The sequence below is a fragment of the Phyllopteryx taeniolatus genome, chromosome 11, assembly GCF_024500385.1.
Source record: "Phyllopteryx taeniolatus isolate TA_2022b chromosome 11, UOR_Ptae_1.2, whole genome shotgun sequence".
Classification (NCBI taxonomy): Eukaryota; Metazoa; Chordata; class Actinopteri; order Syngnathiformes; family Syngnathidae; genus Phyllopteryx; species Phyllopteryx taeniolatus.
In genome coordinates, this window is record NC_084512.1 from 23,164,014 (window position 1) to 23,190,501 (window position 26,488).

At 41.3% G+C, this 26,488-nt stretch overlaps 1 protein-coding gene and 1 long non-coding RNA gene across 9 annotated transcripts in view; one reads left to right on the forward strand and one right to left on the reverse strand.

Moving 5' to 3' along the window:
- LOC133485627 (protocadherin-15-like) overlaps positions 1-26,488 on the reverse strand; it is a 215,984-nt gene that overhangs the window by 37,305 nt on the left and 152,191 nt on the right. For all 8 annotated transcript variants that reach the window (XM_061789632.1, XM_061789631.1, XM_061789630.1 and 5 more), the window contains 2 exons: positions 21,512-21,652; positions 20,097-20,209 (listed from right to left, as the gene is read on the reverse strand). In XM_061789632.1, the coding sequence (XP_061645616.1) occupies positions 20,097-20,209; positions 21,512-21,652 (254 nt within the window). The remainder of the gene's footprint in view (positions 1-20,096; positions 20,210-21,511; positions 21,653-26,488) is intronic.
- The window catches only part of LOC133485628 (uncharacterized), a 33,307-nt gene continuing 30,749 nt past the window's right edge, over positions 23,931-26,488 (forward strand). The window contains exons 1-2 of the long non-coding RNA XR_009790740.1: positions 23,931-25,408; positions 26,310-26,422. This is a non-coding gene — a long non-coding RNA (uncharacterized LOC133485628). The remainder of the gene's footprint in view (positions 25,409-26,309; positions 26,423-26,488) is intronic.

Below are 26,488 nucleotides of genomic sequence, written 5' to 3' on the forward strand. Positions count from 1 at the left end.
TGTTAACTGGGAAGGCTGGCAGTGAATGAGTTAAAAAAGAAACGGACAAATTTAGCAAATGTTTGTTGTTTTGAGTTTGCCCAAAGACTGATCGGCCACTCATGAAAATATTTGCTGCACCCCACACACTGTGCCCGAGTTGAGTTGGCTTCGGCCACAGCCGTTATGGAGAATGTGAGTCTCCCTTCAGAGCAGCAGACTGCGAATGAATGCCACTTGTGTGAAACCACCACCGGCTCATTAAACCACATACACCCCCCGCCCACAAGTGACTGCCACTTTTTTCTTTTTTTTTTTTTTTTTTTATAAACCCCCACGTCACAACTGAACATTCGAGTTGATGCTGGTTATCTGCTAACATGGTTAGCTAATGCTTAACACTGCATCTCCGCTTACCTTTTGGCTTTGACACAATGGATGCTTTTTACTTTTTTTTACTTTTTACTTTAAAGATACTATGTTGAATATTTTTACTTTATTACCAGTAATTCTGCTTGCCTTTTGCTTTGCCTTGTTTTTGTTTTCATTGCGGATACTGCTGGAACTGTGCATGACTAAAATATCTACCTACCCACCCAAAACTAACCAACCGACTGACCAACCTACGTACTGACCATAGTCCTATCTGTCTACCAACCTATCCAACCACCTACCCTTCTAGTCATCTCTATTTACCCATATAACATCTATTTCATCTCCCATTTAACCCTCTACTATTCAATTTATCATCTACCCGTCTATATCCATCTGCTATCTAGCAATTAATTATAATGCCCATCTATCTGCCTACCAGTCTATCTATTTAACCATCTATCATCCATCCATCCATCTCTATATATCTAGCTACAGTATCCTTATATCTAGCTTATCTTTGTATCTCTACTTACCTACTGTGTCTACGCTATCTATCCACCCAGCGATCTATCTATTGCTTCTGTGTAGCCGCTTGCCGATTGCAGATCTAGCAGCCCAGTTTCCCATTGATGGATGGATAAACCTGTGCTGGACATTTCTTTGGTAAATTAGCCCCACTGTTACATAACAGCGGGGTGGTGCAGCAGAGTGCGCTCACAGACACATTATCACAAAACAAAAGCTTGCTTGCTTGTTGAATTTCACACTTGATGGGTGGACAGGCACTCCAGAGACCCAACTATTTCGATACAAGCAATTGAAAAGTCAATTTGCCACAATATGTCCCCTTTAAAACTTCTCGATGATAACGCAAGGTTTAAACAGCAGCGCCGAAACGCGCGCGTGAGATGAGAAGACGAGTCGCAAATCAGTCTGAGAAGCACAACAAGGTGTCAGGGCGAGACGACATGAGGGGATGAAATCAGCACTCAAGGCACACGCGTGCACCACGCCGCCATCGCCGCCGTCTTTCTATTTATAGCAGCTGTAATTTGTGTGCGGTGAGCGGCAACAATCATATCAGCTGCTTTTGATTACACACCTCTGCGGCTGAAAGTCGAGCCACGCCATTAGCTGACTCACTGTCATCACGGGGAAAAACATCTTTTTAAAGCTGTAGTTATATGTGAGCATGTATTGTTTTTTTATTAAGCTGCAAATGAATGCGCATTAAGGTTAAGAACCGACTATATTAAAAAAAAAGAATACGGCATGGGGGGGGAAAACTTGGTTCAACTTTGTTTTTACAGCAACTCTGCATGACATTTTAAGTCAGTAGGGAACAAGTTAATTTCTGCTGCATTTCCATCAATGCGTTTGCGTGACGCTCTAAGCTCAGAGGCAACTTCCTTCCGAGAACATGCTGTTGAAAGCCTCGCAATACCATCTTGGTGCCATGATGTCAAAATGTGAACAGCATGATGCTTTTTTTTTTGTTTTTTTTTTGAAATAACCAGTTGTAATTGCAACAGGAAATATTGGTCTATTCATGGATTGATCACCTGTTGTGACTTTTGCCATTCAGCTCCTCATTAGAGATCAGTAAGTTTTGCTAAATGTACTAAAATACTGAACAGTTGGACATGTGCAATAAAAAGTTTAAAGTTAAATAGACTTCAACGGCAAAGATTTGAGTGCATTTTGGGTTCATCCTGAAATTTCACCGAAAGGCGAATATCCCTAATTTTTTGTGAGTAGTGTAAATCTGGCTGGTCCACTGACAATGTAGAGATCATGGAAACTGAAAAGCTGTTATTTCTTCCTACATACATGACATCTGTAATGTCATGTATGTAGGAAGAAATATTGTTTTCGAGGCAACAAGGTGCTGCCGGCGAGGGCGACATGGACTAAAATTCATATCACGGTATAAATGGAATCCTGTTCACGGTAACGGTATATATCGCGATATAAACTTATTTGTAAAAATTATAACGTACTTCTGAATGGGCTATATTATCTCTCAGCGAAGCTAAATGATTAAAAATGCCATTTTGAGAACATTTATTATGCAGCTCTCCAAACTCAAAAGGAAAGAGCAAACAAATAATAACATAATATTAACAATTCATTAATTAATAATATTGCTGATATTATAAAAATTTATTATACTAAGGCATATACGATTACAAGCGTCCAAATCGCTACCGCAGGGCAAATTTATACCGTCTACCGCAAACAGCCTTACATCGCAAAGAAACACGGTAGAAACATTTTCCTGACTTCGTCCTGCATATAATTTATTGGAAATGAAACGTAATGTAACACACTCAAGTTAAAGCATCTCCGGTCACATTATGCAAGAAGTTGAAGGCGCTCACCCCCGATCAGTCACAAAGCGCCACAAGGCGGCGTGGCGGCTGAATGGCAATTAACTCATTTTCAGTGGCTGCTACCTGATTGATTGAGCCTAAAAATAACCACATCGGCGGAGCGGCCTGGCGGCGCATCCGAGGCGAGCGTGAGCCTCACTCAAATGTCACACAACGCGTTTCTTTCAGATGTACAAATATTATGCCAGGCTCGGGAGTTTTCCTTCCTGTTGTTTTTGCAGGCAGAAGAAAAAGAAAATTGGCGAGAAGAATGGAGCTTTAACAAATTCTGAGATTAGACAATCAGCCGCCGTACTGGTTTGGTGAGCGAATTGTGACCGTGTTCCTAGATTCCCTCTCCGGGAGGAGTTCTCAGGATCGCAGCGACACAATATAATCTTTGGTACAAGGGGTGCTGACCAAATTACACTCTCCCCCTTCTTTGACAGGATACGGGAAGCTGTGTATATAGCAAGCATATCGCAGGACCTGCGTGTGCAGCCACTGCTTGGAGGAGGCAGAGCTGTTATCACGTCCTGACAAAATTGCTCTGTTGGAGAGGCTCTGAGCTGCTAGGAAATACCAAGAGATGGGTCCAGGTATAGAGATTAATACAAAGATGTTACATATATGACAAGGGGGGATGAGAAAAGCATTGCTTTTGCTGGACAGGTTACAGCATTGGTGCAAAAATGTGAGTTAATGTAGTCGCAATTTGAAGTGGCTAAAATCACAATATGATTGAGTAGCTACTTGTTGCTAGGCATAATTCATACGGCACAATGATCTTTAAGAAAAGTAGTGGTAAATCACACGTGAATAAAGTTGCCATAGTACGAGGCAAATAGTCATAAAAAATTGATGGTCTTAATAGGCGTAATAAAATTGCGGAATTTGTAGGGGGAAAAAATGCTTGAGTTGGAAAAAGTCCTAATTTTACAAGAATAAAGTTGAAATATTACAAAGGGGAAAAAGTGCAGGCAGATAGTCATGATAAAATGTTAGTGTTACGAGAAATCTGTCAGAATTTCAATTTTTTTTTGTTTGCAAGATCAAAGTCGGAAGATGAGGAGGAGAAAAGTCGCAATTTGAAGTGGATAAAATCACAATATGTTTGTGTTGTTTGTTGCAAGGCAAACTGATTAATGCACATTCAAATGAAAAAAAAAAGTACAAGAATAACGTTACAATACTACGAGAAGAACTTAACTGAAGAAAAAGGTTGTGAGTTTATGAAAATACAGTTGTAATACAACTAGAGAAAAAGTTGTCATTTTAATGATAACGTCATAATGGAAATTAGAATTTTAGAAAATAAAGCCATACTATTACTGGACGAAAGTACTGTACGACTGTATTTGTTTTGAAATTCAATCAAAATCAGTTGTTTGTGCAACAACGCCATCTGGCGGATCTGGTAGGGCACTTTCGAAAATGCCCCTGCAACTAAACACGAGGCACGACTGCAGTTCCAAAGGAAGACTCAGCTACGCAATATGAGTGCACAAGACCAAAGTCACTTTTCAGTCCTTTCATATTCAAATGAGTGAAACAAAAATACACACACAACTATTCACTATGGAGTGGGAGCGGTAAAACGTTTCTACTGGCAGCGCCATAGAGTCCTGGTGTCAACAACACGCCACGAGAAGCGTGGGCAGCACACAGGTGTCAGGCGTTCAAACCTCGCCGTGCGCTGCGGGAGGGGGTGGTGGGGGCGAGCGTTTCACTGTGTCAAGCCTCTCTGCTCCACTTCATCGTGAACGTATGGCCTCGCTAATGGGATGCAGCGCGTTGAAGTCATTGAGAAGCAGGCTATTTGAATGACGGTTCCGCTGCATAGGTGTTCAAAAGGTTGGTTCTCATGTCAGCCTGGAGCAGTATTAACACGTTAACATTTGTTCGGAGAACGGTGCGCAGACTTCTGCGATTGAAAGAATTTCAGGTCCCCCAATCAAAACTGACAACAACAAAGAAAGTAAGGGTGGTACTTTTCCACAGTGCCAACTCACTAATGTCGCCATCGGACGACAAGACAAATTTGGTCCCTCACAGTGGCACTATGTGAGATTATTGCCATAACGTCTTGCCGTATCTCGGTCAGACAATGGCAACACTGCACGACATTGATCATGATACCAACGCATCCCACCCACCTTTTACAATCATTGGGCTATGTCTTGTCAAATCAAACATTGTTGGGGGGAGGCGGGGCCGAAAAACGTGTCACCGCTACCGGATACAACCGCTACCATGGCGACAAAAACAATTACGATAGCGTTAATTTAGTGTGTTGGAGAAAAGATAAAAAACAAAAAAACGTGTGGTCTCGTCACTGGGTGTTGTCCATTCTTCAGGAAGAGCTTGAGGTACTGTTCACATACTTTAATACCGCTCACAAACAGGCAACATTACGTTATGTAGCTAGCTAGTGCTAGCACTAACATTTGTACGTAAACATTACGGCGTTCTGTGGATTCATGCTCTTCAGCTTTGTTAACATTGGTTTATAAGCATGAATAAATGTATATTGTACGCAGTCCAATTGGTCGACGTCAAGGCAGGGTCGGAGGGTTGTCGTTCAAATGTCACGCTACGAGGAAGATATTCCAAAAATCCTTTTTGCGTTGTAGGGCTATCGCAGGGCCAAATCATTGGTGTTGGATTACGTCACACTACAAGAAATGTTGTCATTCCTGACAAAATATGTCGGGCCCGATCTGGGAAATCGCCCACGACTGTTTTTGTTTTTTCCAACATTGCCCGTCTGTCTAGGATATCTGCTTCAGAATGTCGCTCACTTGGTCAAATTCGCTAGTAGGTGTTACTCAAAGTACAAGGCGTGTAATTTGCCCAAAATGGCCACTTCAGACCAGTATGCCCGCCTTCCTGTTCATTTTCAGGCATGGGTCCTTGAGACTTGTGTGTGTGTCCTGTTATGATAGAAATGTTCACCCAAGTTCATGTCCGTTTGTCAAATTAGCTTCAGGTGCTCATATTTTCTACATTTCCAGAGGATGCTACTGAGTCAGTTTTTGGGGTTAGTCATATTCAGGACCCTTAAATTACACACATTTTCAACACGGACTTGCAAAACGTCATAGGTTTTTGGCCATAGTAAAGCCACCATAAAGGATATTTCATCGTAAAAAGAATACCAGTAAACATTTAGAGGAATTGCTGCAGCATACTGCCAGTCAGTGTATTGTTCAGCGTATTCTATGTACAAACATAATATGCTTCTGCCACAGTGGCATTGCAACAGAATGGCACAGTGTGGCACAGAGGTTGCTGCGGCCCGCCAGAAAGAAGACATTCATTTGCATTGACATGCGATTCAAGATTAGAGAGCGTAATGCAACCTCGATAAGAGCGCCGTGCAGCTAACTATGTTACAGAAAAGCTATTAGACTGAGCTATAAATCAATTAGAGATTACCTTTGGAGTCAGGCTTCTGAAAGCGGGGAGGTGTTAATCCGACGAACATGTACATGTTGGGAGGAACAACAGGAGTGTCGGGACGTCGGAACTCTCGCAATAATGGAGGTGTAGTCATGCTTTTTATTTCTTTTTGAAAGTTTTATTTTAACAAAACCACTTTAGAAAGGCGGGTGACCATTTACTCATTATCTTTGATCCACTCACTAGTAAGACTATTCAGAACACTAGTAAAAGGACACTAGTAAAAGGACTAGGTTACACTCATATTACGTTACTACTAGTAAAAAAAAAAAACGACTGTGGCATTTCTGCACACTAGTAGGACAACTTTAGAATAGTAGTATGACAACTACATATTACTAGTGAGGCAAAACTAGTTGACATTTCTGCACCACTAGCACTACAATTTAAGCTATATTGATATCAAGTTTAAGGTCCATGAACTAGTACGTTCGTAGTCCTCCCTAGTAAGACAATTCAGCATACTAGTAGAATGACGAGGGCACTACCAGAACGACTGTGTCTTACGAGTAAAGTTTTTTTCCACTACCCCATGAAATAGTAGGAAAACTTTGCAAACTGTTGTGCTGCAGTGTTGTCACAATACCAAAGTTCTGACTTCAATATTATACCTCCCTAAAGTACCTTGGTACTCTTCTTTTCCTTTGGGCGTGTCCCTTTCGGGGTCGCCACAGCGCGTCATCCTTTTCCATGTAAGCCTATCTCCTGCATCCTCCTCTCGAACCCCAACTGCCCTCATGTCTTCCCTCACGACATCCATCAACCTTGTCTTTGGTCTTCCTCTCGCTCTCTTGCCTGGCAGCTCCATCCTCATCATCCTTCTACCAATATACTCACTATTTCTCCTCTGGACGTGTCCAAACCATCGAAGTCTGCTCTCTCGAACTTTGTCTCCAAAACATCGAACCTTGGCTGTCCCTCTGATGAGCTCATTTCTAATTTCATCCAACCTGGTCACTCCGAGAGCGAACCTCAACATCTTCATTTGCGCCACCTCCAGCTCTGGTTCCTGTTGTCTCTTCAGTGCCACTGTTTCTAATCCGTACATCATGGCTGGCCTCACCACTGTTTTAGAAACTTTGCCCTTCATCCTCCTGTCACATAACACACCTGCTGACACCTTCCTCACCCGTTCCAACCTGCTTGGACCCGTTTCTTCACTTCCTGACCACATTCACCATTGCTCTGACGGTTGACCCCAAGCATTTAAAGTCCTCCACCCTTGCCATCTCTTCTCCCTGTAGCCTCACTCTTCCCCCACCACCCCTCTCATTCATGCACATGTATTCTGTTTTACTTCGGTTAATTTCATTCCTCTGCTTTCCAGTGCATGCCTCCATCTTTCTAACTGTTCCTCCAGCTGCTCCCTGCTTTCACTGCAGATCACAATGTCATCTGCAAACATCATGGTCCACGGGGATTCCAGTCTAACCTCATCTGTCAGCCTATCCATCACCACTGCAAACAGGAAGGAGCTCAGGGCTGATCCCTGATGGAGTCCCACCTCCACCTTAAATTCGTCTGTCACACCAACAACACACCTCACCGCTGTTCTGCTGCCCTCGTACATGTCCTGTATTATTCTAACATACTTCTCTGCCACTCCAGACTTACTCACTTCTCACTTCTGTCCTGAGTCTAGCCTCCACTACTCTTTCCCATAACTTCATTGTGTGGTTCATCAACTTTATTCCTCTATAGTTCCCACAGCTCTGCACATCACCCTTGTTCTTAAAAATGGGCACCAGCACACTTTTCCTCCATTCCTCAGGCATCTTCCCACGCGCTAGAATTCTATTGAACAAGCTGGTCAAAAAATCCACAGCCACCTCTCCTAGATGCTTCCATACCTCCACAGGAATGTCATCAGGACCAACTGCCTTTCCATTTTTCATCCTCTTTAATGCCTTTCTAACACCCCCCTTACTAATCATTGCCACTTCCTGGTCCACCACACTTGCCTCTTCTACTCTCCCTTCTCTCTCCTTTTCCTCATTCATCAACTCCTCGAAGTATTCTTTCCATCTATCTAACACACTACTGGCACCAGATATCTTACACACCACCATCCTATGCTGTCTAGCCACACTCTCTCCTGCCACTACCTTACAGTCGGTAACCTCCTTCAGATTACATCGTCCGCACAAGATGTAATCCGCCTGCGTGCTTCTACCTCCGCTCTTGTAGGTCACCCTATGTTCGTGCCTCTTCTGGAAAAAAGTGTTCACTACAGCCATTTGCATCCTTGTTGCAAAGTCTACCACCATCTGTCCCTCCAAGTTCCTTTCCTGGATGCCGCACTTACCCATCACTTCATCATCACCCTATTTCCTTCACCAACACGTCCATTACAATCTGCACCAATCACGACTCTCTCGACGATGTTCTGTGGATTCGATGCTCAGAACTACTTCGTCTAGCTCCTTCCAGAATTTCTCTTTCTCCTCGAGGTCACATCCTACCTGTGGGGCATGGCCACTAATCACATTACACATAACACGCTCAATTTCAATTTTCAGCCTCATCACTCGATCTGATAATCTTTTCACCTCCAAGACATTCTTAGCCAACTCTTCTTTTAAAATAACCCCGACTCCATTTCTCTTCCCGTCTACACCATGGTAAAATAATTTAAACCCTGCCCCTAAACTTCTAGCCTTACTGCCTTTCCACCTGGTCTCCTGGACACACAATACATCAACCTTTCTCCTAATCATCATGTCAACCAACTCCCGAGATTTTCCTGTCATAGTCCCAACATTCAATGTCCCCACATTCAGTTCTAGGCTCTGTGCTTTCCTCTTCTCTTTCTGCTAAAGAACCCGCTTTCCACTTGTTCTTCTTCTTCGACCCACAGTAGATGAATTTCCACCTGCGCCCTGCAGGTTGACGGCGCCGGTGGCGGACGTTATTAACCTGGGCCACGACCGATTCGGTATGGAATTCTTTGGATGAACGCTCATATTTGTTTGGCAAAGTTTTAAGTTGGATGTCCTTCCTGACGCAACCCTCTGCATTTAGCCGGGCTTGGGACCGGCCTGGAGTTTGCGCTGGCTTGTGCCCCCCATAGGGCTGCATTCCTAAAGTACCTTGGTACTGATACTGAAAAAAGTAGCAGCTGTGTGAAGGTTTACAATTACCGTAACATCTATGCCAATTTCCATTAGCCCTTCTATGATGTTTTACATCATAATTTAGCATTAACCTAGCAAATTTTTGTTTGATGAAATGCGATTTGGTAGAACATTTTGGTGCTTAAATAACAGCGCACTTGTCTGGCTTTCATTCTTTCCACACACAAAAAAAAACCTGTACATATTTTGCAGCAGTAACTGATAAACAGCTGGAAGCAAGCGCCCTTTGCCTCTCTTTTGGAGAACTGTTGGCTATGTGTCAAACGGCGCAGAAACATTGGTACTGAAAATACATGGTATCTTTTCATTTTTGATGGCGAGGTATCGTGGTACTTTTCTAGGATTGCTATACTGTACAACCCTAGTGCTGCACGAGTAACACTACTACTACAGGACACTTTGGTGCTACTAGCAGGTTCCAAGAGGCTTGTACAGTAGTTTAGTAGTAAGCTTTAAGTGCATACTAATAGGCCAAAAGTGGCGCTAGTTGAAAAAACATTACTAGTCAGACACGTTCGTTCTACTAGGGTGCCTTGGTCGTTCTTACTAGTGCACTGAATTGTCTTATATTTAAAAGTAATACTTAATACGTAAGAGTACTAGTAGATATCAAGGATATTGAATAAATGTTTAAACGGCTTTCCATACAACCATGGTAATTATTATCTTTACACACTACCAGTTTTACACCTCCTCCATAATCTTTGGGTTTCCCGCACCTCAATTAGCACAGTGACCTTTGAAAAACGGTGTACGCTAATAAAATATTGCACTCAATTACAAAGCAATTTCTGATGGCTGGAGGGCAAACTGCAGAGTGGCACACAGGGCGCCAGAGGTCAGAAATAGTGGGACCATAATTGACAGCCGGGAACACCTAATCCAAACAAGCGGCAGCCATGGGTTTGGATTTTTCTTGTATGCAAATTGTTCTAGGTCTCTGGAGTGCATGACCACCCATCATGTGTGACATAAAAAAAAAAAAGAAAAAAAGAAAAAAGAAAAAAAGTCAATTCAACAGAACGCGCACACTCACTGGCAAGATCCAGCCAGTTATTATGCACACATTCCCTGGTTGGATCCAGCCACCCTATTAAGCATACACTTGCCGGTGAGATGACGAAAGGGCAGCTCGCAAAGCATCTTTGGTCGCAAAGTTCAGGCTTCGCCTTTGGTCGTCATCGTAACGAAAGCCGAATTCGCCATTGGCTTAACAGGAGATGAGGCCGGCTGAGGGGTGGCTCACGTGCGTAGGGACAGGACTGGCCCCTAAAAACACCTTTTGAGATAAATGCATGCCACGGACAAGCTGTTAAGACTGTTATAAATTGTGAAAAAAAATACATAATCTGTCTCCAGAATGTTAGAAACACCTCCCAATATCATGAAAAGGAGTAATAGACTGCATCTAAAAGTCAAATGTTGGTCTTCACTCAAAGTAAATGTACCAGCTTGCCAAATGGCTTGCTTGCCAGCCTTTGATAAATGAAATGTAATGCCAGCAAATTAGCATTACACTGTTTCCTTGATTTGAAACTGTATAAAAATGAGTCCTACTCGTCTAACTCAGCTTCCAACATTTATGAACACATAAGAACTTCACCACCTGGAGCAAAGGCTTTGTGGGTCATAAAGGGATCATTAGCACCTTATGTTTACGAGCCGGTTCGAAGCCAAACACCTCAGAAATCCAACACAGAAGTATTCCCAATTTAAAAAAAAAAAAAAAACTTTGTAATTTCAGTGAGAAAAGTAAACAAATGCCTCAAATTCAGGCAGGCAGGCATGTGCACCCTAATGGTGCTCAAGTACCTGCCCCAGTCTGGTGATTTATATTGACACCGGTAATGCTTCATCTCTGTCAGAAACAGAGAAAATGACAGTGTTATACTGTGTTCTCAGCTTAATGAGGAGTCAATAAGTTGCTCTTGATTATCCATCCATCCATTTTCTGAGCCGCTTCTCCTCACTGGGGTCGCGGGCGTGCCGGAGCCTATCCCAGCTGTCATCGGGCAGGAGGCGGGGTACACCCTGAACTGGTTGCCAGCCAATCGCAGGGCACAAATAAACAAACAACCATTCGCACCTACGGGCAATTTAGAGTTGTCAATTAACCTACCATGCGTGTTTTTGGGATGTGGGAGGGAACCGGGCAAGTGCCCGGAGAAAACCCACGCAGGCACGGGGAGAACATGCAAACTCCACACAGGCGGGGCCGGGGACTGAACCCCGCTCCTCAGAACTGTGAGGTAACGCTCTAACCAGTCGGCCAACGTGCCGCCGCTCTTGATTCTTATGCTCAATATTGATTGATCGCAATAAAAAAAATTGTCGCATACTGCCGAGAAAAGAAAGGCTAGAAAAGCGGAAAAAAATGAACTCTTGCAGGCCTCTAAGGGTACCAGCTCTCTTTTATCTTTTTTTTCTTAAACTTAGGAATAATTTTGGTGATGGGTGTCCTTTTTTTTCTGGTTTGAGCACCTGCCACCAACCATAATTCCTTCCAGCCTATTAAAAACATAAAAAGAATGAGAATAATGACCATTATTGTAATAAGAAAATGTAATAATCTCATTCTGATATGTAGGAGTTAAGAGCTGAATAATGGAGTAGGGGTGGATAATAACCATTTGGGAATATTATTCTATGACTTTCTCTTTATTGTATGCATTATCATTACTTGATATTATTATAAAATATTATTAATTGCCTCTTTCGGTCAGTGAAAGGAAGCTCCGCACCATTTTTGCTGAAAGCTCCACAAAACTTGGATGAGTCCTCATAATGAACTACGGTACTAAGCGGAAATGAGGCTTGTTATTGATGCATATTTCATCACAGAATTTAGAATAATTCATGACTTTTTACCGTCTTAGTTGATTTTATTGTGATGACTTTTAGTGGTGGGGAGATACAATTTTACTGCATGTGCACCAAAAGCTACATTTCGGCCTTTTAAAGGGACAAACTATGGTCTTTTTAATTGCTTGTATGCAAATAGGCCTATTTCGGAAATGTCTGAATGTGACTGATTACTTCCATTTATAAGAGGGTGTGTACACTTGTGCAAGCACACTTTCTCAGTTGCTTATTTTTACTTCCCCCTTTGAAAAGATGAGTTCAGTTGAGTTGCACAGGTTCGAGGTCACATCAATGGTGGTAAAAGGTTTTGAAATGATTCATCTTTTTTTTTTGTTATTAAATAAAAACCTAGCGTTCAAAATGCGGCGTGTAGACTTTTTACATTCACTGTACGGCTCACAAAGATGCGTCAGCCATCTGCAACCAGTTATGAAATGCAAGGCACACTGCTAAAGCGTCCAGCGCTGATATATTTTGGATTACCATCACCTTAGAAAATTAAGAGGGAACCAAGGTTGCAAGTCTTTGGGGGGAGAGCAAGATTTATCGCGAAAACAAACAAAACAAGCTTGCTCCACTCTTGACTTTTTGGCCCCTTTTTTAAAATGTGTGGTTTGAATGAAAGCTCCCGATCAATATGGAATCTCAGATATTTGGAACTAGAGACCACATTAGGGGTTTATCTCAAACAATTAGGATTAACGGGATACTCGCCACCTACTGACTTCAATTAGATAACACCATGATTTTTTATTGGCCCCCCCCCCCCCTGCATTTACAACTTCTCAACTAGAATTTTTTATTTTTTTAGGCCATATTGATCAAATTTAACAGCTCGCCTTCACTAAATGTGCCCCTGGGCTATAAAGCAAGTCCAAAACATTTTTATGGTGATTGCAAACTAATTGCGAAGTTTTAGAAAAGTTGTTTATTGTATCTGTGGCATTTTAAAGACTTTTGAACAGCAGATTTAATGTTTAGGGATAATTTTTAAGCAATAATAAAGGCCGCACTTTTGGAAAAATCTAATTGAAGACATGTTAAGCGTCCGCAGACACCCCGGTAATGCACGCGAGTAATGATCCAGAACTGAAAAATATGTAAGGAGAGCTACATTCACCGATGGACTTTCAGCCATTTCTTAAGCAGCGAAACACACGCATACAAAATGAAAGCACATTGTTCTGAAAATCACGACCACCAGTGCGTAGTCATCGTGGTGCGTGCGCCCCCCACATGACATGAGATCAAGATCATCATCATCATCATTATTATTATTATTGGCCACTGGGTCAGCTTGGCCAGCGATGCGTCGTGACATCATACAAACAGGCACAGCGGTCTGCGTGTTTTATAGCGGCCGACTAAATCATCCGCCATCTGGAGGCCTCGCCCGCAGGGAGATATAATTCTCCTTCTAACGAGCCGAATCCCGCCCGAGGTGTCGCAGACATAAATTGGCTTCTGGCATGAAGCCCATAAATCACAGATGCATTTATATTCAAATATATATTTTTTAAGAAGTCATGTTTCCTATGCTGCTTTGCTGATTATCAATATTGTGTTTCATTTCATATTGTTGGGTTTAAAAGCAGTGGTTCTCAAGCTTCGTAAAGAATTTAAAAAATAGGTCTTCGATTACTGCCAACGTTAGAATACAGTATGGTAGTGGGCCCAAGGGTTCATCAAACACAAGGCATTAATGTAAGCCACTTTAACATTATGCACAGTTTGAACATTAAGGCTGCACTTACATATAGAAAAATAAAATAAAAATAAACTACACACTGTACTTAAATAATGGTGCAATTCAAATGTATGACATATAAAAGTGAAATAACAAATTATAATGCAATAAATGCTTGAAAACAACTGGTTCTCAAAGAATTCACGGCAAATGTATTGTACTTAAAAGTTAAATACAACTGAACTTTTAACATACGTGTGTACTGTACTGGCTTTAAAAAAAAACATTTTTTTTTAGTCATGATAACATGATACTTTGCAAGTATATACAGTAGTTTGGGAACGACTGGGTTACTGTTTGATTCATGACATGTCAGGGAACAGGCAAAAATGTTGATCAGTGTTTCTAAGTCAGCTGATGATTGCTTAAAACAAAAAAATAATAAGTTTACTTTCATGGAAGACCAAGTATATCAGAAAGTAATCACATTTTTAGAGGCTGAAATCAGTCTTTTGAAAATAAAACCTTGTTGAAAGCTTTCTCCCCTTCCTTTACATTTTGTGTGCAAAACGCTTGTTGACAAGAACAATGTTTTATTGAATGGATGTTTTCAGTGTCACCATTGGGCATGTCATTATCTGGCAGCTTAAGCTTTCCTGTCATTGTGTTTTAACTCAACCAGAGTTTGACGCTTTTGTTATTTTGTTCTTTGGCCACTACGGGAAAGATGCAAGGAGAAAAGTAATCCCGGCGGTGATCTGTCGTTTTCTAAAAAATGTGTCTGAACGAGCCATCCTGCACTTCCACCCCAGGACATTTTTTTTTAATTCGATTTAATCTTTCAACGCCCAGTCTTTAATTTTAAGCAATTTTAAAATTGTTCTGTATCCTTTGTATAATTTGGCAATGGAATGTCAGAGACCTTTTGTTAAGACAACTGTGAACGCTTTAAATTGAGAAGAAAATGCATAATCTGGTTTCTTAAAAAAATACACGGGCACTGGTCAATAACATTATGCAAAAATGACTCAACTCATTTCCACAAAACTTTGTGGCGGGGCGAAGGCCAAGTAGGGATTATTCCACTTTTATTCATACTATGTATGTAGTGGCCTCTTTTTTTCTTCTTTTCATTGGTTGGCGTCGCAGTGTACGACGCCAACCAAACTTAAACTTTTATTATTAAATTTCATCTGAGTAAATTATTGTAAATATATTATTATTATTTTATATTTTCATATATATAGTTGCATTATTATGGGAAAAAAAACTCCATTGGAAGCCTCTATAATAGATTAAAAAAATGAAAAATTGCTGTTTAAGAACTGGAACTTGAATCCCCTTTTGACCCAAAACACGTTATACTGTATATTGAGGATGTGCGGATAACATTTCAATTTAGGAGACAGAAATCAACTGAAACAGTATTATTCACAGTGGTAATGATGAAAATGATAAGGATGTTTGCAACCAGATACAGACGTTATGCCACAAGATCGATTGAGCTAATGCTCTTAAAAGTACAAGTAAAGCCTGCCAAAGAACTAAAAGAGGAGATTAAAAAGTGAATCACTCATGAACTCCCCTAGGACAGGGAGATGTCGATCAAAACAGCTGATAGCACGTTGGACGACTTCATAATACAATGGCAGGGCAGTAGATTGCTAGCTGAGAGGACAAGAGAGCGACAGGAAAAGATGAAAATGAAGCTCCTTAACCATATTATGTGTAAATCTGACACTTTTCCCAAAACATTCGTATCATAATGCCTGTGGGAGGCTTATGTGCAGTGCACGAACTGGCATAATATTATAATAGCATGTACTCTACTGACTAGAATGGCATCGGCTAGACTTTTCTCCAAAAATGTGAAGCTCCATATTCTGTTTTTTGTTTTTTTGTTTTTTTTAATATTGAAGATTCATGACCATTTATGCACTCAAATTGGCGAACAGAATACATTTTGAGTAGATATTATGCGCAATGCTAATTGTGCATTGCTAGCACACCAAGTATTGTTTGCATGCTTATCAGCATGCTCTTGGCTACTGATATTTCAGTTTTGTCTTTTTTAATAAATCAGCAAAAATATCTACAATTACATTTTTTTCCCTGTCAATATGGGGTGCTGTCTGTACATTAATGAGGAAAAAATGAACTTCAATGATTTTTAAAAAATGGCTGCAATATAACAAAGAGTTTAAGGTGGTCTGAAAACATCCCGTACCCACTGTACATACAGTATATTTATCCTTGGCCAGTGTTACATAGAGGACATGGAATGTCATGTTTTTATTACTTGTGTTAGTGCATTTATACAGGTAGACAAATCTGAGCCATCTATCCCAAACAAGCGCCTTTATCCTCTAAAAGTCATTAGACAATTACAAATAACAGCTACGCATTCCACTTGATTGTTTGCACTCTCTTTTATGAGCTGCTTCCATAAACAGCTCATGCTGCTGTGATCACAAAAGCTCCGCAACAAATGGCTACAGCATAAACAGCGGTCGGAGGCATTTGTTGTGGCTAACAATGACTGGGAGGCCTTCATTTCTCTCTGACAGATGGACGGGAGCGACCTTAAAGTCCGGGCAGAAATCATTAAGCCGGCCAAAACCCAGCAGAGCCCTTTTGATTGTGTGCCTCAGAGCTGGGGGCAAAACTTACCTGATTGCTCATGTAATTTACTGCCTGCGCGGTGACAGACGTGAGCTTCTCCGGACATTTACAGAGTGATTTGTGGTCGCGGCTGGTTCTCTTTGGGTTGAAATAGCCCGGGTGAGGGATGAGCTAGCTCTCCGTTCAAAAGAGCAAGCATTGGCCACCCACATCAGGAGGGACGGCGGTTGGGCAGGAGAAGCTCCAGCACCTGGCTAATGCTTTTCATGGCTCATCATTCGCAGCCGGGGCCAGCTGCTGCGACCGCTCAGCATTGTCTAAGCCGGTCCCGCAGCTCCCCCGGACACGCAGGCTTCCGGTCTCGACCTTCTATGAGAGTCGGATGAGCGCGGCCATGCAAAGTGACGATCGGTGACCCGGCGAGCAGTGATACCGCTGTGCATGTTTATCAATGGAAGAATAAAGCTGAGCAACTTGGGCGGGAAGGGTGGGAATGGATCAGGATTTATAGACCTTATCACCACGATGTTACACATACTTCTGGGTGGCAGCAACTCCAATGGCACCACAAGTAAAGTAATACTTTACATATCATTTGACCAAGGTAGAGCGGTTGAGAAAACAGGGTAGCAGTCGAAACGACGATGTTACGTGAGGTAAGGCTGAAGCCCGCCAAAATGTATTTCAAAAGGCAAGTCAAAAATAGACACGGTGGAAAGTCAGATACAGTTATCATGATCATTGAGGAAATGGTTAATTCATTAACTTTTCTGTTGGTTGGATTAATGGCAAAGACGTGCTCCGTTAAAGGTGAAATGGATAGCGAGCTGGAGAGCCGACATGAGCTAGCAAGCTAGCCATTTGCTGATGCAACCAAACATTTTATACATGCCTGTGAGGAAAATATCTTAGGCCTGGTAGACACAAGATATATAAGATAAGATATTCCACCCCAAAAAATTAGAAAAAATGTGGGCGAAAAAAATAAAAAAAGAAATAATTCAGCAATTAGGTGAATCCGCGGGTTGCAGAACCGCAAGTATGCGTGGGTCCACTGTACAGCTCTTATGTGGGTTGGCATTAGATCCTGCGGTTAATCCTTAATATCGCGACTGGGAACTATACAGAAAATCCCCAAGAGCGAATCAGATGGGCATATTTGCCAACAGACACACACAACTCCGTCATTGTGTTGACAGCTGTGGCATGCCTCAGCCTGCCAATCCGAGGCTTTATAGCATGGCAATTTTCTGTTAACGGCGGCTCGACTGACACACAAGCTCGTAAATCAATCCACTTAAAACGAGCGCTCCCATTAAGCCCCGTCGGAGGCAACTTTGCCATCAGTCCTCCAGTGCCTCAGCCTTCTGGGAATCACCACAGACAGGTGTCCACTGCAAGTATGCAACGCAGCATATTACATGCTGCCGAAGCCAGCGCTCGCACATAACGAGAGAGTTCATCAAAGCCGCTGCAGCTGGAAAGTTAATAATCCATGTGTAGTTTAATTATAAATCACTTCGTGGAGTCCTTCTGAGTCACTGCAACATCAGCCTTTTGTCGGACCACGCTTGGACAAGCACCGCCTCACATGGCAGCCCATCACCATGCCTGAGAAATACAGATGAGTATTGCCTTTTCTGACATGTGTCGCTGCTTAATCCTGCCAAAAGAGCCTCTTAATAAACTAAAGCGGGGTACATCCTAACCGGTTTTTAAAATGTGAGAGGCCCAACACATGAAGAGGAAAACATTTGCATGTGAGTTATTAGTGCTCTTCGAGAGTGTGGTGTACTTTAGATCAGCAATCCCCGACTTTCTTTGCGCCACGGACTGCTTTCACAAAGTAACATTTTGACTGTCCGGCCAACTGGACTTCTCTAGTTGTCTCAGAAGACGTTTCACCTCTGCTCCGAGCAGGCTTCGTCAGTTTGTGCACATTGGCTAAATTGGACAACTCTAGCCTGAGTGTTGATGTGGAAACCCAACTATTTATCCACTTTTGGGATGCAAAGCGACAACTGTTGAGAGGTCTGTGCCTGCCAAAAACAGTCGTTAGCTCACCCTCATGAATATTACATTCAGTTGCCACAATGGTGGTGAGGCACCTGAAGGCCAACATTGGCTGTGTTATTTGTTAGAGGCTAAATTATAGTCTCTTTGGAGAATGTGTTAAATGTGGTAAATGTGTTAGATGTACTGTAGTTGTTGCAATTAGTGGGAGCCCTGCGCTTGTTTCTCTTCAACGATCCAGTCCCAACTTGGGGTAATAGGGAATCTATGACACCCTGCATCTACGTTACTTACTCACCTGTAGCGAATAACGAGTATTTTAAGTAGGACTGCTGTCTCCCCCCCCAAAACAAATAAATAAATAAATACATATTTTTGTTGGAAGTTGTAGGCTCGTCTCTGAGAAAAGCTCCAAAAACGTTTGTTCTTCAGTCATTGTTGACAAATGGTTTAACGTGTACAGACGCACCTGATTTTCAAAATAAAACTTCTGTCAGACTCGAATTATCCGTAAAATATTTTTTCGCTCTGTCTCTCTGTTCCAAATGGCCCACGGAGGAGTACTTGTCTGTGGCCCCATGGTTGTGGACCGTCGCTTTAGATGACCAACGAAGCACACCACACCGACTGCATAACAATATCTCCACAGACAACAACAATAAAAAAAAACTCTTCTCTCCAAGTAGATTTCTGCCGTAGTACCAAGACAGAACTGTGTGAGGCAGCAGGGTGCCACAGGACTAAGGGTTGAACGACTTCAGATTTTTTTTGTAGACGACGCTATGGTAATGACAGTTGAGTCGACGTAGATTAATCGATGACGTCATTGACTTCATTTTTGCTGTTCTCAACTGCTGTGCACAGTTTCACCTCCAAACACAAACACCTCGCTAAAATAAAGACAATAAAATATTTCCGCAAGCTTGAGTCACTGCTGCTAGTTTGCTACGCCAGCCGACCCCCTGTTGATTACAGCGAGGCGTCTGTGTTGTCAATGACAAAACGTGATTGCAGCTTAATCGACGTCAAGCTATAATTGTCATTGGTAAAGTTAACGTGTCGACTAGTCGGCTAGTCTGTTCGACCCCTGATCCAGACTGCCAGATAATACAAAGAACAAGAAAGAGTAGTGGTAGAAGAAGAAATAGAAGAAGGACAACACAACACAACACAATCAATTGCACCTTGACATGTTTCTGTCAACTGCACAAGCTTCAGGTCGCTTCTTAATTGAATATTGTTCCATTTAACATCACAATCACTGAGTCTGTGGATCGGACAAATCTGGTTTTCACCACACACAAGGATTTGCCATCATAAATATAGAACTGGTTTAACATTTACGATTGTCCGACTCCGACTGTTTTCTGAGCAGTTCGGAGAAGAAAAATCACTCTTAACACACTCCACATCACAGGGGAATTGCTTAGGATAATATTTTAAAGACATCCGACAATCGGGACTTTTATGCATTGCTCAAATTTGGACATCATTAATCCCAAATGAAAGGACTTAAAGCAATGTAAATATTTGACATTGTAGGCAAATATTAATTGAAGCATGTTGAATTGTCAAAATAAACGTACTTACCTGTACTCCTCCTGCGAAAAGATGGGAATGCGGGAGGGCTGAAGGACGGTGATCTCCACCAAGGTGCTATTCGTCTTCACAGGCTCACCGTCGTCAAAGGCGATGACAAACAACTGCGTGCGTGCGCGCACAGACAAACACACACAGTCAGATATTATATGTTGTTTACAACATCCAACATAATTCATTTTACAAGCACAACTAGGAGGGAAAAAGAGAAAGAGGAAACATTTTGTCACAATGTAGCATCCCAGACATCCTCATTAGAACCAAATGTCCCAGAACACCTGCTTCGCTCTTTGAAAATAAACAGTATATTTAAAAAAAAAAAAAAAAAAACTAAACAGGCTAGGTCACCTTGGGATGATGGCTTTGTATAAAAAGGTGCAAATGTTCAACCACTGCTCGTAAACGCCATAGAAAAATGATGTCATCTAGTACACAGATATCACTCTGATCCCCAAATTGTCCCGATGGAAGCATCACTATGGAGCAATGACGTCCAGTGAGGTTCATGGCTGGTGAGGCACCGATACAGTCAAATTTACAAATGTATGAAAGAAACAGAGTGGCCATATTTGGCATTAGATGAGGAGCCTGACATTGAAAACGGGAAAGGCTGAACTGGTATTTTTTCGACCAGCTGTTTGAAACAGATATTTAATCTTCAGCGTTGGTCTTCCTCTGTTAGTAACATCCCATTTTTTGATTGGTTGTCCACTTTAGAGAGTTTTTCCAAGGTTAGGTATAATACTATATCATGCATGTTTCACTTCCCGGGACTGCATCTGCCAGTTCATTTTTCCTAAATCAAGTCTGCTAATTTACATTTCAGTAATGACTGAGTATGACAATTCGGAAGAAACAATCTTATTCCTTTAGTGGTGGTCTCGGACCACTGGCAGTCCCAAATAAACCCCAAACGATCCATGAGAGGTTGGATATTTCTGGACTTTTGTTCTCCCTTTGGGCAATTTCAATCCATTTCAGTTTAACCAGAAGTGTTCAGGTTCTGTCAGTCAACTGTCAATTGTTTTTGGATATTTGGACACAATGTGGTCTGTACACTGTAACTTTTTATCAATGTACAACCCCAATTCCAATGAAGTTGGGACGTTGTGTTAAACATAAATAAAGCCATACAATTCTAAATTCATGATTATTTGCTAAAAACAATAACGTTTATCAGTTTGAACATTAAATATCTTGCCTTTGTAGTGTATTCAATTAAATATAGGTTGAACGTGATTTGCAAATCATTGTATTCTGTTTTGATTTATGTTTAACACAACATCCCAACATCCAACATCATTGGAATTGGGGTTGTAAAAAAGATGCCCATTCAAGAACACAATAACATTCAAGTCAGTAACATTGTATCCGTCCGTCTTTAATCGATTCTAACGTCTACTCACCTTAAAGGTAAGACTGGGCTCCTCATTGAGGTTGACCTTGGTGACGATCCTTCCGCTCACTTCTTCCACATCAAAGATGCTCCCGCTGTACGGCGACCTGTCCTGGTCCACTCTGTAGCGTACAAAACTGGCCGGAGTGCCCTGAAAATCAAAGGGACAAGGAAGGGGAATAAATCATGAAATCCGATTATGGTAGCTCACCAAATGATGCTAGAAGCCTCAAACGATAGCAACTGTTGGACTATAGAGCACAGTTATCACCAAAATTGGATCTTCAGAATTGCAAATGAGGGCAAATGTGTGTTATCCTTGTATGTGGAACCTAAAATTCAATTCATTCAAATTTTAAATTTGACAGTACCAGAACATACTGCGACGTAGGAAAGGAGGCACACACCTTTTTGTCCTGGCTGCTCAGTACAATATGGCAACAGCAAGTCAACTAAAAGATCATCAATAATAAAGTTAGCGGTTTCAGCTTCATGTGCAGCGTGACTCATCATCAAAACTGAGAACAGGTTCCATTGATCACACTGGACAGTTATGAAAGTTAAAATGTGACTGTGCAGCAAATAAAGGTTTTGACTTCTGAATGGATTATTTCCAATCTTCTTCTATAGGAAACTACTCCTGAATAGTCTTTGAAAAACAAACAAAAATAATTAAGAATTCATATTTTTTTGCTGTTGTTTTCACTGCCTCATTTTGATGGTCAGCCCTTGATTGCACTGCCTTGTATAAATCAAATGTTATTTATGAATTCAGAGTTATTCTTTTGAAATTTATTGAAAAAGGGGAAACACTTCACCCCTGGAGTCCCCGGAATAAATCACTTGCATTAATAATTAGTAGGCCCCGGACGTTAACAGTGACACTTTAGCAGTGATTAAGATTAACCACACTTCCTGATTACAGATCATCTTCATAGTTTTTCTTATCACACTTTCTTCCCTAAGGACAGAACTGATTTTTTATTTTTTTTTGCCTGAGCAGATCTGTTACCAAGGGGACTGGTCAGCCTGGAGGCTAGAGAGATGAGATAAAAACCTCAAGTAGGAACATGTCCCCGAGGAGGATTTTTCTCAAACACATTTCTCTTTAAGGGGTTAGGAAACCTAAGGGAATTCTCAGAGGGGGTTTGCAGGACTATGGAAAAGATGTCAGAGAGGATCAACAATGAAACTCAGAAATAACGTTTGCACTGTAGCGTAACCACCATAATAGCAGCCGCTTCGGTCTGTAAACATTACACACAGACATAATATTCTAGCCAGCGCAATCTCGTCAGCTCACGATTTTATAGTTTGCTTTCTAATCAAATACGCTATAGCTATGCTACGCTATCATTATTGTTCTTCTATTATGCGTAGATCATCAGTGAAAACAAGGCCAAACTGTCGTGGCTCTCAAGGTCACCTTACAAAGTCAAAAAGAAAATGTGCAAGATAAAATATACAACATAATATTAGAACTACTGTACTTGAAAATAAATAAAAATAGAGATGTGGTTTGTCTTGAGATTATCCCTGCTTTCCTGAAAATGCTAAAGATCCCTGACGATGCGCACCATGAAAGTTAAATTGATTAATTAATTCACAGTAAAATTCAGTTTTGAATCTGTGTGTGTGTCAGACAAGTAAAAATCTTTAGTTTAAGATAGCATGTTAGCTCACAGAACGGTACTGAGTTTAGCTTCCATTTTGTTGAGTCAGAGTATTTGCTGGGGCGCTAACTCCAGTAGTCGAATGCATAATTGTTTATAGTTTACATTGCCGTGGATTTATCAATTTATTCCACTAATACAAAAGCCCATCTTTTACATCTAACACTGCTAAAACTGTTAATAAGGCCTTTTATGAGCCATATACTGTATTTATCTGTTGATCCACCCCTCAGTTTGTAATGAGATTAGCACCCCCAGCGTGAAATCACAACAGAAGCACGAAAATGTGGTTACAACCTTATATAAACATTATGCAAGTTGAACTAACAATTAATTTGCGAGAGAAGTGAGTTTTATGTTACCGTGTGTGGTATTGGAAACCAATCAAACAATAAAAAACATTAGCCGAAGATAGCTAGTTAGCTCATGAAAAGGAGGCAAACTTAGCATCCATGTAGCAGAGTCTGATTACTTGCTGGAGTGCTAGCCTCACTAGTCCAAAGCATACAGTAATTGTTTATAATTTATATTACATTGCATTTGTCCATTTATTCTGGAGATACAAAAGGCTTCACTTTTACAGCTAACACCGCCAAAAATGCTAAAAAGGCATTTTATGAGCCACATATTTAGCTTTTGTAATGAGATTAGCAAGTTCAGCAACATCTGATTCACAATAGAAATGAGTTTAGAGTCTAAAGTATTTAATATTAAACAACATTGCTTTTCTTGATTTTCTCCCTTGTCAGCATTTTACATTGTTTATTGTAGGTGGTCCTGTCTCATGCAAAATGACACTAGTAACCCTGCCCCCCTCTACTGCGGGGTGTGCCAACGTGAGTACGACTACACTCGTGGCACATTTTCTGACAACGGCAGCGCCAGAAAAAATACATCCATTAACATGCAATAACTCTTTTCCTCACTCAAAAATATTACCAAATTTTAAACTATAAAACAGACACCACTTCTCTATACTACACTTTTTTCTTGACTTGTTTTTTTTTTTAATGATTCATAACACCAGGGTGAACACACACAAGTCATAGATTTTCAGTACTTCATAAAAGCAGCTGTGATGGCTTCACATCTAATTGACGTAGTGAAATCAAATGGGAAGCGCTAAATAATACAAATCTAATTCTGAGCTCAACAACATTACATCTTATTAAACATGCATTTCTGAACACCAGGAAAAGAAGGACAGCTCTCAAACAAATGGCAGGGGTACACTTTCTGCTGCAATATTTAGTTGTTGTTTTTTCCCAGTCATAAATAACAGACCTTTCAACCCCAGACATGAGGAATAACGCATTCAGGAGCATTTTTCTCCATGGTAATCTCATTCAGAGTGATGAAGCACTAGATGAAAACAAAGTCCACCTTTAGACATCACAAGCATCACTTTTCCAGACGTGAAGCAGCATAGATATTTGTCTATCCAGGAAGGTAAAAGGGCTGGTCCGAACTGTTAGGAACTTTTGACAGAGACGTAGTGCATGCTCTGGTTGTGATATATATTACATTAGCCTTTGAAAGGCACTCTGTCAATAGAATGCTTTGAGCCTCAGTTCAGTAAGAGACTGGGTTAGTCCACTCCTGTTAGGAAATCGAATTGGTGTGTCAGTCAAAGCCCTGCTCTAAGTCACACCCTCCCTTCTTCGTGTACGCTGATCACGTTGGCATGCTCGGGGAAGGTTGTGTTCTCATATCGCAGAAGGTTTTGAAAAGGTTTTTGTACAGTGGTACGCCTTGGGCAGAGGAAAGGGGATTCAAATTTAAGGTAAAGCTACGCGGTCGTCCATGTAGTCAGTTGACTTGCTCAAAAATATGCTTCAAGGTAAAAAACATAAATGTATTAGCCGTAAAATAATGCCGCTTGTTGTGGGATAATATTATAATGTTAGCTCCTTAGCCTAGTTACTGTTGTTGGCGCTAGCAAGATAATTAAGGCAGATTATGCAATTATTCCACAAATTACAACAGTTCCAGGTTTTCCTAATGACATGCGTGACATGCTTCAGTCCAAATATCAAAGGATGAAGAATTTCCCTGCCTGCTTTGGGGGGCAGAACTGCTCAACCCGCCGTCTTTTACTATGGGATGCCAACACAAGCGCGAACTTCCACCCATCCATTTTCTGAGCCGCTTATCCTCACTGGAGCCTATCCCAGCTATCTTCGGGCAGGAGGCGGGGTACGCCCTGGACGAATGTTGCGGTTTACTGAGACACGGTAGTTGTTAATGTCTTCTTCGTTTGTGTCTGCATGACTATTATAATGCTCCCCAGTGGCCAATTCACATACACCAGAAGTCACAATGAATGAATCATGATGTACAAACGGTTTAATTCTTTACATTATTTTTAATTATGTTATTACCGTGTTTTATAAAGTAAATACTATAGTGTGCTACTTATTAAAAACACATTGCAATTTTGTTGTTTTTTTTTTTTGGGGGGGGGGGGGGGGGGGGCTGGAATTGATTAATGACATTTCCGTTCATTTCAAAGGAGAAAGATGATTTGAGGCATGAGTCTTTTGAGTTAAGAGCATGGCCACGGAACAAATTACACTCATCTCAAGGCAACACTGTATTTATATACAAGTCACTAAAAAGTTCAGTTTCCCATTTTAGTTTCAATCTTAACAAGGCTAGCCATGCACCCCTGGTTGCAACATTTGCATAGGTCTATTGCTTTTTGTTTTTTAGTGATTTTAATAGTAAATAGAGAGCTAGGAACCATTTCTGTGATTGGCTGGCGACCACGCCACGCTGTACCTTGCCCTTCGCCCAAAATCAGCTGGGATTGGCTTCATTTTACTTGTGAGCTTAATGAGAACAAGGGCTCCACAAAAAAGAAATGGATGGACAGTAAGCTTTCATCAATGGCTCTTTTGGCAAACAGTCAATTCCTGATCAATGCCAATCACGCTAACCGTTGACTGACAAGTCAAATATTCTTTTGCTATGTAGGGTGTAACAATTTCTCTGATCGCGCAGAGTGGTATCGAAAATGGATGGCTGAATGGAACATCAAGGCTAAGGCATTCTCAATAGACTGAAAAAAATCCCAAATTGCTAGAGTGGTTGAGTGAGTCTTTGTGATACTGAGAGGTACTCTTATGTCCTCAGGTGAGACTGACCCGCTGTCAAGGTACAAAGCCAATGAAGGGCTGCTCATAATAAAAGGTTGTGGAATCTGAGGCGCTCCAGAATGGTGGAAGCTGTGAGGGCAGCACGAGGAGGTCAGTGAGTGTTTTAAACCTTAAACTGAAAAAAAGTCTTAAAGAGAAGGGGGGGGGGGGGGGGGG